The 15,633-nt window shown below is 32.8% G+C and overlaps 1 protein-coding gene and 1 long non-coding RNA gene across 3 annotated transcripts; one reads left to right on the plus strand and one right to left on the minus strand.

Moving 5' to 3' along the window:
* The first annotated feature begins 2,092 nt into the window (after positions 1-2,092).
* LOC133190032 (uncharacterized) lies at positions 2,093-7,095 on the plus strand. 2 transcript variants are annotated; one of them, XM_061325504.1, is made up of 9 exons: positions 2,093-2,241; positions 2,383-2,474; positions 2,612-2,653; positions 2,900-2,938; positions 3,136-3,165; positions 3,550-3,653; positions 4,106-4,382; positions 6,356-6,535; positions 6,790-7,095. In XM_061325504.1, coding segments are annotated over exons 1-8 (645 nt in total). In that variant the 5' UTR covers positions 2,093-2,182; the 3' UTR covers positions 6,358-6,535; positions 6,790-7,095. The 2 variants fall into 2 exon arrangements, with proteins under 2 accessions (XP_061181488.1, XP_061181489.1); XM_061325505.1 differs by having other exon boundaries at positions 2,093-2,180.
* Positions 7,096-8,599: 1,504 nt separating this feature from the next.
* Positions 8,600-13,651, minus strand: LOC133190033 (uncharacterized). Its single transcript, XR_009721554.1, has 3 exons — positions 12,687-13,651; positions 10,029-10,180; positions 8,600-9,015 (listed from the first exon to the last, which is right to left on the minus strand). It is a non-coding gene; the product is annotated as an uncharacterized LOC133190033 (long non-coding RNA).
* Between the last annotated feature and the right edge of the window lie 1,982 nt (positions 13,652-15,633).

Here is a 15,633-nt window from a genome sequence, read left to right on the forward strand (position 1 = left end):
AGAAGTTTACAAAAGGATTTATTATTTAGTCTAAATGTTAGCGGGATTAGTTTTAAATCAGTCAAAATATCCTTTAGTAGATTAAGTTGGATACACATAACATATAACGTGTAATATACACCTATATCCCTAGGATATGTTCCAGAATGCTAAGAAGAATAAAAAGAAAACAATGTTAGTTGAATGCTATGGAAAGCCACAGGGGACCCCCAAGTCATGTTCTATATATTCATAGTAATTCAATCTTGGGCGGTCATGTTTACAATCCCGGCCAAGTCATGATCGGCCACACGGGACTCCCAAGTCATGTTCTATATATTCATAGTAATTCAATCTTGGGCGGTCATGTTCTATATATTCATAGTAATTCAATCTTGGGCGGTCATGTTCTATATATTCATAGTAATTCAATCTTGGGCGGTCATGTTCTATATATTCATAGTAATTCAATCTTGGGCGGTCATGTTCTATATATTCATAGTAAATCAATCTTGGGCGGTCATGTTCTATATATTCATAGTAATTCAATCTTGGGTGGTCATGTTTACAATCCCGGCCAAGTCATGATCGGCCACACGGGACTCCCAACTCCCAAGTCATGTTCTATATATTCATAGTAAATCAATCTTGGGCGGTCATGTTCTATATATTCATAGTAATTCAATCTTGGGCGGTCATGTTCTATACATTCATAGTAATTCAATCTTGGGCGGTCATGTTCTATATATTCATAGTAATTCAATCTTGGGCGGTCATGTTCTATATATTCATAGTAATTCAATCTTGGGCGGTCATGTTCTATATATTCATAGTAATTCAATCGGTCATGTTATGATTGCAACTCTGACCAAGTCAGGTTTGGTTTGATAGCATAACATGGCCTTCTTATCTTTGCCGGTCATGATTTGACAACCCTGGCTTAGTCAAGATATATCCCATGTTTTACATCTTGACTAGGCCATGATTTTCTATCCCAAGATTGCATTGCCCAAGATACATTACTTCCAAACGCAGTCAAGATTTACTTCCCAAGATTTTATAGGACCGAGATTCGGCCAAGATAGCATTGCGCCAAGATATATTACTTCCAAACGCAGTCAAGATTCACTTCCCAAGATTTCAAAAGACAAAGACTAATTTCCCAAGATTTCAAAAGATCAGGATTTACTTCCGAAGATTTGAAAATATCTAGATAACTTGTTACCGTCGTATTACAATATAGGCCTACATAACTGCAATCAGGAATCGTTGTTCGATGTAAGTACATTATGAATAATTTTCTTTTATTTTATTTAGATTGTTTTCCTTTCTCATTAAAACTGTAGCGGGTCTCAATCTATTGACGAGTGAAACTGAAACCCTCACGAAGCAGTAAATGTCATTTCTGAACTTGATTTCTTTTAGATTTTTTAATTATTCCTACAGCTTTATTAACATATAACTGATAATCATTTATTGTAATTGTTTTCATTTTTCCATAAATGGAAGCAATTATATTAACGAGGAAACTCAAGTAAATTTATCTCAATAGTAGGATAGTACGGATCCTTTAAAATTAGAACAACCTGAAGTAGGTTTTTGAAAATACATTTGTGCAATTTTGCATTTAAAGGAAGAAAAAAAAACCCAAGAAATTGCAAGGTTGTTTACTATGCAGTTTTAAAATAACAACACAGAACACAGATAGTTGCATGAAACATTGCAGCTTTTAGGCAGTTTTAAGCAAAGCATGCATTTATATTGTTTGAGTAAATGGGAGTCCGGTCAAGTCGTACACAGACCAACTCATATACAGGTCAACTCGTATACAAAAATTTCCGTATAAACAACGTATACAAAAATTCCCGGTATGCTAAAGAGTCAACTCGTATACAAAAATTTCATATGCATATATAATCAAATACAATTTATGTCAAATATTAAACATGATAATTAATATATATATATATAACATTAACAAATATTCTTACAACAGATGATATCATTTAAGAAAAGATTAAGTTATATAATATTTTACAGCAAAAGATGACTTTCATTGTCTAAAACAGTGATAAGTATCCATTTTCTGTAAATAGGCTAACAATACGAGTTGACCTGTATACGAGTTGGTCTGTGTACGACTTGACTGTAAATCAGTAAATGTATACCAGTCCACCTTGTGTGTGATAAGGCATCGATAAGTATGATTACTTCACATTGTGTTGAATTATTAACAATCAATTATCATAGTAGTATAATTAGGTAGGTAAATAAAGCTATGTAGGTAATTAAAGGTACCTAGCAATATCTAGTGATTGTACTGGATCTGGTATTATAAGCATTGATTGTCATTATATTATGACCTCTTTTTATATACAGTTCATTATATATTTTCTTTTTTAGAATTATGTTTTGCATTGAATGTGGGGTGGTTTTAGGCCCCACAAACAAGTTTTGTGGTTCATGTGGCGCCCCAGTCTGTGTCAAAAGGAAAGGTAATAACGATAGTGTAGTATTATGCTAGAGATGCATTATACTGTAGGTCAATGAAAAATAAAGTACATATTAGATAATATACTAGTCTTGTACATAACCCACTTTGTAACTTATTGTTAATTAATGTATATTGCAGTAACAAAAGAACCTGACACAGCCAAACCAGGGCCATCAAAATGTAAGTTTGATATTAAATAAATACTACTGAAACTTACATATATCGGTTTTAATATGGTCAAAGGAATACTGCAGATGTACATGAGATACAAAAGTACAATGTGCTAAAATACTAATTATAAATAAATATATGCATAGCCTTGTAAATATTTTCAAATTGGTGACCTTTTATTAATTTTCAAAGTATGTGTTTGAATAGCTTACCTATAGATATTTTGATATGCTACTTTGTTTATACTTAATACAGCTTTTGATGAGTCAGCAAAAGGATGCTTCTCGCCAAATGGTAAGTACAGATGATATCCGTGTATGATTCAAAATTACAAAACTTTTTTCTTGGAAGAATAATTATTTAGAAATTGTATTTGTTTAATGACAGCACATTTTACATATATATGTTTTACTTAAAGAAAGAGAAGAATTCATTTAAATTATATATTATATTAGCAGGTAAAATCTATCATGACTATCCTTTTTCTTTAGGAAGTCCATCTTTGCATAAGAAGAGAGAAGGTACAGTAAATTATATGTTATTGGTAAATTATGAGATAGAAGTCACATTATGATGCCAGTGCTGTATGTTCATAAACAATGCAAATTTTTATTAGAGAAAATCTGGAGACATATAGAGTACATCTGAATAATTAAATGATTTCTAAAAGAACTATGTAGATGCTAAGTTTAGACTCTTGCCTTCAGTTTCCATTTTAAGCTCACCTGAACCGAAGGTTCAAGTCAGCTTTTCTGATCACCTGTTGTCCATCAGTCATTTATTCGTCAGTATGTGAACTTTCCATATTTTTTAAAATCTTCTCATGTTGTCCTCAACCTAAGTCATACTACATACGGTAAATCAAAGATGCAATAAAGGGCAATGTTCTATTTTTTCTTCTTCAGAGGTACAGTCCAAACTTGACTTTTTAAAGGCCAAGTTTTTGGATAGTAAGAAAAAAATGTCCAGCAAAAGATTAGGTGGACACACTAAATCTTCAGGGTTGGAGGTAAGAAATTAGGCATCATTGAATCCAGCTTAAATGTGTGTAGTTATTTATGAACTATTTTGTCTTTGTTTGATCAGATATTTATAATAGGCTATCAGTACTGTATGTAGGAAACAAAATATGTTTAAAAGGTGTAATGCACAACACTGGTCCTTCAGACCAATGGTATATATTTATCTTCAGGTCAATTTTGGTGTATAGTTGATCAGAGCTGAATCCCGTCAATTTTAATCTTACTCCATGGAACATTTTTGCAAGGGCTGGATAAAATATAAAATGTGCTGATTTCATGCACGAAGGCCTCCATTTTTAACTATTTAGTAATCATAGCATGTTTCTTTTTTACATGTATACTGTGCATGATTGTTCTATTAAAAAGGGATATTTTATTTATTTTTAATTACCTGGTAATTGAAATGCACTAACTACTAATCTTTTAATTACATAAACAGATTTTGGAAGTCCGTTTTTTGGACAACCGTGGAAAGAGGCTGCAGAGGGTGATAAATGGCAGCTCGTCATTATTACTGGAAGTGGAATCTTCCAGTGCCGTCCCGGAGTGGATGGCTCTCTTAAGTGCAAAGTTCAAGACACAGATTCCTATGGAAGCGATGGTATTTAAAGAGCACAAATTCATTGCACTCAAAGATACGACAAGCGTAGAAGATTTAAAGAACCTATCGAAGGGAAAGAGGAAACATTTTGGTTTTTTTGTTCAAGTGCATGCCTGTAAGTAATTGTAATTGATTACTATAAGAAAAGAACAATGTGTTAAATACATGTGTGTGGGTGGGTGGGTGTGCGTGTGTGTTATGATATATAATTCTTCAGTGTGTGATATTACATATGATAGTGCAGGGATTTGCTTGAAAGAAATTGTGCTTTTTGAAATATATGCATGTTTTAAGTTACGGTATAATGTATGTATTTCTTAAATGAACCAGAATCAGCTACTTTTTAATACAAAGATAAGTTCTTGTAATTTTGCAGTTACTGTAAGGATAACAAGTAATTGTTATAGTTGACAGGAATCATGAAGCTACAGATTGATTTATATATATTTTACAATACTAAATTGTTAGAACATTTATAAAAAAAATTAGTGTCACAGAATCATGAAAACAATTTGAAAATGGCTCTTGATTAAAGAAAATATGCAAGAAAAGCTTAAATGAGTTTGATAAACCATAAAGAAAAAGTATAGAAAATAAATTAGGAAGGAATGAGTGCATGGCTATGTTGAATAAGGCTGTCTCTTCCAAAATTGTGAATTCCATGGCCCCAGGGTCAGGGGTTCTAGTGCTAGGGCGGGGCTATATAGATTATATAGTAAAAAATGAATTATTTCTTTGAAAATTTTCTTCTTTGCTCCTGAGTATTAAGTAAACTAACCACATAATTACATAAGTACTTAATTATGTTGAATAAAGCTACCTCTTCAAAAATTGTGAATTTCATGGCCCCTGGGTTGGGGATTCTGGCGTTAGGGTGAGGCTTTATTGAATATATAGTGAAAATGCATAAATTCTTTAAAACTCTTCTTTTCTGCACCTGAGCATTTAACTAATAAACTATGTACATAGTTATGAGGAGGAAGAATGCCTCTTTGAGATTTTTGAATTTCAGGGTCCCTGGGTTAGAGATTCTTGTGTTAGGGGGTGGGGGGGGGGGGGGGGCTCTGATGTTTATATAGTGAAAATGCTTGAATTCTTTGAAAATCTTTTCCTTTGTTATTTGGTATAATGCCAATGATCTTAGTATATATTTATGAAAAAACTGCTTCTTCCAAAAATGATTAATTTCCTGTCCCCTGGGGCAGAGGTACTTTGGGGTGGGGGGGGGGGTAACATAGTCTGAAATAATTTAATGCTTTGAAGTTTGCACTTTTGGTATTAATCAACAGCATGATGAAATGAAATTTTTAAAAATTTCCAAAATTTCGAAAGATGTGGCCCCAGGGTCAGTGGTTCCTGTGGGATGGGGAGCTCAACTATGGACCCGCCCTAACATAAGAAGCCCTGACCCAGGGGCCATGAAATTCACTAAAAGTGGAAATGCATTTTCTCTTTGTTGCTCTGATCTACCTCTGGGTTTTAAGTAACCAAAATTAGCATGCTGAGTGTATAATTATGATAAGCAATGGTGCCTCTTTCAAAATTGTAAATTTCATGGCCTCTAGTTTAAGACATGAATCAAATTCAATTGTTGGAAAGTTGTTGCATGATACTCAGGTGACCTATAAGGCCCATGGGCCTCTTGTTATGAAATTATTGGGCTATAGGCTTCAAAATGTAATGTTATCACAGACAAAGAGAGTTGAAAGTGTAAATATTTAGAAATAGAATATGTACATAGAAAAGAAATAAATGCATAAAATCCAAAGACCACGAAAGGAAAACTACACATCAAAACTACACGTCGAGTTTCATGTGTGCAATTGGGTGTAACTTAATTGAATGGTTTATTTAACTGTGTGATGGTGCCCATTTACGAGTAGGGTTCAGCTTTAAATTGCCCTTTCAATAAATCTTATAGGTATAATCCCTGTTTGCCCTCAATAGATTTGATGATTTGGATTTAAATTTTTAACTTACTTGCAAGGTTAATTGTATTATAATGAGTAATTAATGCAGTGCAAATCAACACAAAGTACAACAAGTCGTGCAAGTTATTATTAAGTAATTATTTTATATTCTTTTCAGAGCGTTTTCAGCTGGATATGCGTGGAGGTCGATCCTGAAATTCTCCCCCCCGTTTTCCACTTGGAGTGTCGCACACCCACCAACTGCCCTAACCCCAGTTGCCCGCACATTTATGAACTAAAAAACAACTTCAAAGTGAAAGTGGGGGACTTGCCAAATATATTATACCTGCGTGAAGGGGTAGGTATTTCAGAAACCATCATTAATTGACAATGCCCACTAAGAATTGACAATGCCCACTAAGAAAATGCATTTTATACTTGCATATACATTGCTATCACAAAGTAAGGTTCTTTATCATTTTGTAATGAAAAGTTGAACACAAGCAAGAATTGCTTTTGCATGAACAGACATAAATTAAGTCTCATAAAAGAATTGATACAAAATTTGAATGAAATTACATGAGGAAATTTATTCTTCTCTTTTTTTTTTAGTATTTTGCCACAGAAGAAACTTTCACTGGATTTGGGGATGTTCTCATGTAACAAGAGAATATAAATTTGTAGCAGGTTTTTTTTTCTTTTCCCCATCACATTTGTATAGAGTACCATTTTTCATTATTGAGCACTTGATATCATTATGAGCAGAGATTTTTTTTCATAGACAGCAATATGGCTGCTTTGTATCAACCATTAATAGAGCGAATAAAAAAACAGAAAATATTATCAATGCATGGATTTGGAAAGGATTAATGTTTGGAATGATCCTGTACAATTTAATAAACATAAGAAATAACACAATATTCATTTTCTTCTTTATTATATCTTATTATTATATCAGTGATCAACTGTTTATCCTCAAATTGAATGTAAAAAGTGGGTATCTTGACAGAGGAACTATTAAAAATGAATCAAGGTCAGATATAACCAATGTACTATTATTTTTGTTCTCCATCGCCCCAAAGGGAATTTTTCACTAAATCCACTTTAATGTGGATAAAAGTACACGATCAAAATACACCTTTTTAGAATTTTAAAATGGTACCTATTTGACCAAAAAGAGTCTTTAAAATATTTTTGGAAAAGTCAAAATTATAAAAGCCCCAGCAGTATTGGAACTCGTGACATGAAAGATTTGTAGACAAACCGATTGTTATATACCGTTTGGTAACAATTATGGGTAAGGAATGATTCATAAAATTATACTTGATTCTTCTGGTATATTTTGATCAGGACAATATCCAAAATATGGAGGCATCCCATTACACCTGAACTTTTTTTTTATTTTGATACTGAAATTTTGACCTTTACAGAGTATCAGTTCACTAATCCTAGTTTCAGAATCTGATTCATTCAAGTATTAATCACTTTCAAATATCGTTAATCCAACATCTATTTATATTATTATATTGCTTAATCTAGGTTGAAGGACTTACAGTAAAACTCAAATACAGCTTTTTTTTATTATAAATTCATACTTCATTAAAGCAAGTTTTATTAATGCATTGGTAAGTTAAGTAGATGTATTGAAATAACCAACCAAAATCACTTATACATGGTGCTTCACTGTAATCATGTTGTACTTGGTTAGAACGTGAGTTTTTGGCCAAAAAGTTTCGTTTGAAATTCAGTCAAGTTAAACATTAACTTCATTACTATCAAGCGGCATGGTCTCGCTTATGGTCAAATTTGATATTTCTGCTTTCATTTTTGACAATGCTTTAAAATGCATTTCTAATTATAAACCAACTTTGAGCGTCAGTTACAGATATGAGCAAGATACAGATCTCAAATTTTTCTGTCATGTAAACAAGGCTCCGGTCATGTTTTTGTTTCCATTTGGTCAAAATAGCGAAAAAAGATCTTTTTCAAACTGATTTTTCTTTCTTCTGATTAGTTTTGAACATAAACAAGTAGTTTCTAGCATTTGTCGGATTCATTTTAGGTCTAAACCTGGAAAATTCAAAATGTAAACAAAAACATAACTCGAGATTTGTTTACATAACAAAAAATTGTGTGCTATGTATCTCACTTACAACTTGACGACCGATGTTCAAATTTTGGTTGAGCATTAGAAATGCCTTACTTAAGTATTTACATTATAACTTTTTAAGCACTCTTCAGTAGTGTCACATTGTCAACAAGTTGTGAAATTGTTATCTGGGAGGCATAGTAGTAAGTTGCAGGACTCTTTAAATTTGCATTCACTGGTTAAACTCCCAAGTAATATAAAGAACATTAAAAGAACTACTGGATAATATAAATTAAAATTCAATGCATTGATATTTTTTTTTATTGTTTTTTTTTTTTTTCATTTGTACATGTTTTACAATTCCCATCCCATATAATATGTTTCCTGATGATGTACAATGTACATGTACTTGATGTGTACAAACAGATGTTCATAATTAAACATACACAACCCAGAATTTATAGAATATATTATTAATTATAAGAATAGGATATAAAATACCCCCCCCCCCCCAAAAAAAAAGCAAAAAAATTAATGATATATTTGGTGTTCCAATACATCTTTGAGTGCAATATACATAGTTCTGGCTTCTAATATTGTTGAAGGACGGTAATAGTCTGAGATGATGTCAAAAGCTTCCTAAATGTCATCTTCCAAGTCATTTTGAAAGCAGCATTGAGATTTCAGAAAATGAAACCGCTCATCATTAACATCGATATAATGAAGATAATTTTGGCACTGTGGATTGCCTGAAATAAAAAATGAAATAAAACATCATACACAATTAACTAAACATGTTTTTCAGTTTTCAATATAAAATTCCTTAGGAAAAATTCTTACATTTCATAGGAAAATACTTTGTATATATTAAATCATTTGTGACCTTGTTGTTCTTAAACGATGTGTTTCATAAGACATAGGTAAACAATTGCAATTTTTTTCTCTTATAAAATTATTACACAGCGAAACAAGTCATTTTCTTGTGGGTTAAGCATCTTTCAAAGTCAAGACTTTCTGATCCGCTCCGCTCTACATAAACCCTTGACCGAATAGGCAGTGTTTGGCTGGGTTAGAAACCTCGCACGCTGGTTGGTGTCGTACAAGTTTGCATGATCCAATAAGAAACATGGTTTCAATAATGATGTTAATTGTGCATTGATCAATGTTGAATCATTGTCAAATAAATTTGAGACGAACTGCCTATTCGATCAAGGGTTTATGTAGAGAGGAGCAGATCAGAAACTCTTGACTTGGAAAGATGGGGTTAAGAGGTTATATATACATGTATGTCAACATATTAAATGATCTTTTAAAAAGAGACTTTAAATTTCATGCATTTTTAATTCCAACAAATTTTTAACTAAAAGATACTCTGACAGGGGCCAAAATTTTAACTTTCTTTAATTGTTACTATAGATATATACATGTACATGCTACTTTAACACAAGAGGAATGGGGAAATGTCTGGTATAAAGCTTTTTTTGTAACACAGTTCCTTGTAAGCAACTTATGATGAAATTTCTTGATTTTAAGTTCATTTATACACAATTTTCTATGAGAAAAAAAATCAGTTAACAAATGTACAAAAGTCTGTTGATCCAGCATTGTAGTCTTTAACAGTGTCCACAAGAGTTACATATAAAAAATTGAATCTAAAGAACTTTCAAATACAAACCTATTTTTACTTTCAGCAAAAAAAAATATGTGAACCGAAATTTGATCACTTTGTAAATGATTCCAGAATCAAAACAAGTAAACTGACCTAACATTTCAGGAACATGATAAAGGAGCTCAGGTATCCCAGGAACAATATCACCTGATTTTTGTTTCCTGATTCTGTGGTTATTCCAGGCAAATTTCACTTCTTCCAATTCTTCTCTGATAATCTGCATGTAGCAGTACTGAACTAAAGTTCTGAAATGAAACTTGATATTAGTTTCTTGGCTTCAAACATGGATCTGATTGGTTCATTAGCTTTTGATACTTTTGATATTGAATTTAAACCACACATATTTGTGTGATATACTGACAAACCGGTAGCAACTGACAAAGCAAAGACAACAGAAAATATAAACAACAAGAGGCCTTGACAGTCACTTGAGTCCCATAACCCTTAGATTGACATGTCAGAGTCTCATGTTTGCATTTTCAGCTTCATTTTGAGTTCTAAACCCTTTCTATAACATTTTTGTAAACAATATTTTCTATGAAAAAATCAATAGACATTCTTCCAAATCTAATGTGAGGAACAAGTGTATTCCAACAAACAGGTTCAGCTCTATTTTCAGATTTCATCCACATAACAACAAATTTGAAGAGTTTTTCTTCATGAATGCACATTGAGTCTCTTTTGATTAAAAGAATTAACAGATCTTTATGAAATGTACAAAACAAGTCTGCATTTTCTCTGATAGACATAATGTTTTCTAAATAATTGTCAATAAATGACAATGCAGATGACAAAACATTTTCTATGCTAAATGTAAAAGCCATATTCAGGATGGAAAAAACATTTTCAGATGATATTGAACAGAGCAAAAACTCTTCACACTTCTTTCTTAAATCAGGAACGATGTAGAAATCTGCAATTTGTAGAATGTCCTGTACATTTTCCATTGACAGATCAATATCTCTTTGGTAAAGAAACTTAATCATCGACCGTGTAAGGCCTGCAGAAAAATCACTGCAATTTACTTCATGGTTCCCTTTTCCACTGTTCCAATTTCCATTTAATCGGGTATGAAAGTATTGACAACCAATGACCAACACTAATGAATGTGCACACATGAAAGTTCCATCAGCTAGTGTGATACGTACGTCACAATGTTCTTCATTTTCAAACGCCCTCACAATTTTCTGCCCAAGTTTTGCCATTCTGATAAAATTAGTCAAGTTAACATATCATTTAGTTCCGACTTTTACCCCTTTCCAATTGCAACCACATTGGTTAATCAACTCTTATGTATTTAAGTCAGGTTACAGTGGTTGCTGGAAACTTAGGTTAAGAAATACATGTAAATATAGGTACTAAGGGTTAAAATTAGGTCAGTGCTGGGAATTGAGTAAATTGGGTTTGGATTAATTAGAGTTTAAGGTTAGTTATGGTTTTGCTTAGTGTTTGGGATTTGGGAGAAGGGTTAGGTTGGGTTTATAATTAGTTAGGATTTGGGGTCAGGGTAAGGGTTGGGATTTAGATTAAGGTTAGTTGGGATTGGGATAAAGGTTAGTTGATTTTGGGATAAAGGTTAAGTTTGGATTGGGATAAAGGTTAGTTAGGGTGGAAATAAACGTTAGGGATTACTGTTAGTTAGGATGTGGGTTAGTTAGTGTTTTAGATTAGGGAAAGGGGTTAGGTTGGGAATATGGTTAATTAAGATTAATTGGTTCATTGGGGCTAGGGTAAGGATTGTAACCAATGTAACCGAATGACACTCTGCAAATCAGTTAAATTACAGCCATTATGTATATTACAAAATAGTTATAATAGAAAATATACTATATGTCTCGCCATTAAATCAGATACAACTAACCCAATCACAGGTACTTGGGTCGTGGTTTATAATATAAATATGTATGAGGGTTCATACATATTTATATTATAAACCACGACCCAAGTACCTGTGAACCCAATGCTACATTTTGTCACAAGAAATAAATAAAGCTGTAACATAAAGCTATAGCCATGGTAACTAAATAAAACAATATTACTGATCTAACACTTGTTTGTCATCTCTGTTACTAGTATTATTGTCAACATGAAAATGAGTTGTATAGATTTAAGTTTTGTAACATGATTAAATAAAGCCATTAAGTAATGTTGGGCCAAATAAAACAAAAATTTAGTCTTACTTCATGTTATCTTATTTATCAGAAAACAGTCTTGTTAATTAATGGTTAAAAATGAAATGGGGTTAAAGTCAGGACTAGCAATGAATTTATTACAGGTAGAGGGCAAAGTCCTTACCAAATGGTCCATGATGGAGAAATTCTCCCTATTTTGACAACTATTTAAAGGTCACCAGGTTTATTAAGTATGCCACTTTTAACAAACCAAAGAAATAGATGGGTGGATCTAACTGTGCATGTTTCAAATGAGTAACTCTATATCGAAGAATTACACAAATAATCATTATTATACTTTCATGTTAAATACTAAACTTAAACACACAATACTAATATGTCATAAAATATGAAGTGAAATGTATAATAAATGCATGTTTCTGCATTATCTAAACTGTAAATATTAATCTTGTGAGAATTAATTTTTTTCTGTTTCTAATGTCAAAGAAAGCGGCAAAAAGAGGAAAACATGAAATGCATACGGTCTTTCTTTGATTAAACAGATATATTTTTATCCATATTTTTCAAATAATAGCTATATATTCGTGACATACAACAACAAAAAAAAAAAAATCCCTACCTGTATGTGGGTCTCGACCCGTGGCCAAGCAAGCATATGATTATTGCCGCGCTTCTGCATCCTAAAAATTCTTGGCCGATTCTTGATCTTTTGAAATCTTGGGAAATTAGTCTTTGTCTTTTGAAATCTTGGGAAGTGAATCTTGACTGCGTTTGGAAGTAATGTATCTTGGCGCAATGCTATCTTGGCCGAATCTCGGTCCTATAAAATCTTGGGAAGTAAATCTTGACTGCGTTTGGAAGTAATGTATCTTGGCCAATGCAATCTTGGGATAGAAAATCATGGCCTAGTCAAGATGTAAAACATGGGATATATCTTGACTAAGCCAGGGTTGTCAAATCATGACCGGCAAAGATAAGAAGGCCATGTTATGCTATCAAACCAAACCTGACTTGGTCAGAGTTGCAATCATAACATGACCGATTGAATTACTATGAATATATAGAACATGACCGCCCAAGATTGAATTACTATGAATATATAGAACATGACCGCCCAAGATTGAATTACTATGAATATATAGAACATGACCGCCCAAGATTGAATTACTATGAATATATAGAACATGACCGCCCAAGATTGAATTACTATGAATATATAGAACATGACCGCCCAAGATTGAATTACTATGAATATATAGAACATGACCGCCCAAGATTGAATTACTATGAATATATAGAACATGACTTGGGAGTCCCGTGTGGCCGATCATGACTTGGCCGGGATTGTAAACATGACCGCCCAAGATTGAATTACTATGAATATATAGAACATGACCGCCCAAGATTGAATTACTATGAATATATAGAACATGACCGCCCAAGATTGAATTACTATGAATATATAGAACATGACTTGGGAGTCCCGTGTGGCCGATCATGACTTGGCCGGGATTGTAAACATGACCGCCCAAGATTGAATTACTATGAATATATAGAACATGACTTGGGGGTCCCCTGTGGCTTTCCATAGAATGCAGACAGATATACCGTTTGAGTTTATTCAAGCTAAAAACTGTTTATTCACAGGGCTTTTGAAAAGGATAAAGTGTTAATAAAGTGTGTCAAATATTGCATGCTGTCAGAACTATCTCAAACTGAAACACCGTGTGTGTTAAAGGAAAGATGATCATTATAGCATTCTAAGATACTCTAAGTACACAATGAATTATTCCCATTTGTTCTAATTCATATTACAAATCTCAAACTTTACCTAAATGACCCATGCTTGGTTATATAATTTCTAGCTAGTTTAACTGATTCCGGCCCCTACCTTTCTGTCACTCCCAAACCAACAATCTGCATTTGTCAACGCTCTTAATCAGAAATTTGAATTCTGAAATTAGTTACTATACAGGTACACATAACTGAAGTTTTCTTTATCTTTCTTGTGCTTCTCTAGCTTTATATATCTTTTACTCAAGTAATTATTCTTTCTTTATTTGTCCAGAATTAAACTCTTGAACTTCTTAAACACTGTTAACTTCGATCTAAGACCAAATGTCCAGGAAAGTGAAATTTTTCACGAAGGTTACAAAGGCAGCTTCATTTTAACCTCTACATATTAATTCAATTAAAACATATGGAATGTAAGAATTAAAAGTATATGCTAAAATAAGGAAATATAAATCCAATGAACTTTTAAAATTGTTATAAATAAAAAAAAATAACACTAAAGATTGCAGAAGCTTGGTGTAGTATTGACAGTATTTTTTCAGTGTAATAATGTGTAGTTAAATAAAATGTGACAAATCTTTACTTGGATTCATTGACTGACAAATTCAGGACAACTCTAACATAGGTCGATGCACCAAAAAAGCAACAAAAATCTGCAATCTAGTGGAGTCAGATAAGAGTTTACCTTTCAAGTCTATAAAAGAAACACGATAAGCTAAGAATCTGTCAAACTGGTATAGATTCTTAAATGTAGCGATTTCCTAATTGTCGGCGTTTTGACTTAAGAATGGACTCTCTGATTTCCTTGTCGGCGTTTTGACCTGTAGCTGGTTTTTCTGGACCTCTGTCGTCCTATCTTGGTCCCACACAAAGCCAGCCCCTGTCTGATATACGTATCATTAATTGATCACCTTTTCAGTGTTTACCCCGTCTAGCTTTGATTTCATTAATAGGTCGGGACTAGTGCTTACTACACCTTGGTTATTCTGGTTATGTTTGGTTTGTTAGGTATCGGGAGATATGGTCAATTGTTAGTTATCCTTGACACGGATAACCATCTCAGGTCAAGAAAGTCTGTAGCTATTCAAGTTGTGTATGCGTGCTGTATACCATGCATGTTCAATGCTTCTTAAAAGGAACAGAGTTTGTAACATGAATGATATACATTTATTTCAGTGGCTTTATACCCCAGACATCATGTGGAACTAAAATTAAAACATGATTAATCACAAATGATGAAAGCATATCGAATTAATAATTCAAAATAGCTGGATGCGTGACTTATACAAAATTTTTATCTTCGAAAACGAATTCAATAATGGTGTTTATCGAACCAGTTAAAGGAAAAATTGGATTTTTTTTTTATTCATGCATATTTTCCATGATTTATGTCCTTGTTGATTTTGAATTGAAAAAAAAGTGCTTATTTATTGAAACTAAAAGCATTCTAATAAGCATTGCCCGTTGTGCTTGAATTGGAAATTGTTGGTCTAATAGTCACAAAAGATGCGTTTTACGGTACATTAAATTTAACGCGTTTCCGCGTATGAAATGATCCACAATTTGCCTTGATATGTTTAAGTTTATCTCCATGTGTAATATGTTTCTTTCCTCTTCAAGGTTCAATATTCTATTGTTTTGTTTTTTGAAGTTGCTAACGACTCATTGACAAAATCCTTCATTTTCTGAGATACTAAGCCTTTGTTTCACACGTGTGATAGAAATGCCGATTTCATGGTAATTGAAACCACTGATGCCTTCTGTCAACAACC

The sequence above is a fragment of the Saccostrea echinata genome, unplaced genomic scaffold (assembly GCF_033153115.1).
Source record: "Saccostrea echinata isolate AGI-Se365-2 ecotype Australia unplaced genomic scaffold, CSIRO_AGI_Sech_v1 ptg000020l, whole genome shotgun sequence".
NCBI classification, from domain to species: Eukaryota; Metazoa; Mollusca; class Bivalvia; order Ostreida; family Ostreidae; genus Saccostrea; species Saccostrea echinata.

Coding starts and splice junctions, on each gene's coding strand:
- LOC133190032 (XM_061325504.1), top strand. CDS start 2,183: ATGATTACTTCACATTGTGTTGAATTATTAACAATCAATTATCATAGT. Junction 2,475..2,611: donor AGTCTGTGTCAAAAGGAAAG/GTAATAACGATA, acceptor TGTATATTGCAG/TAACAAAAGAACCTGACACA. Junction 3,166..3,549: donor TTTGCATAAGAAGAGAGAAG/GTACAGTAAATT, acceptor TTTCTTCTTCAG/AGGTACAGTCCAAACTTGAC.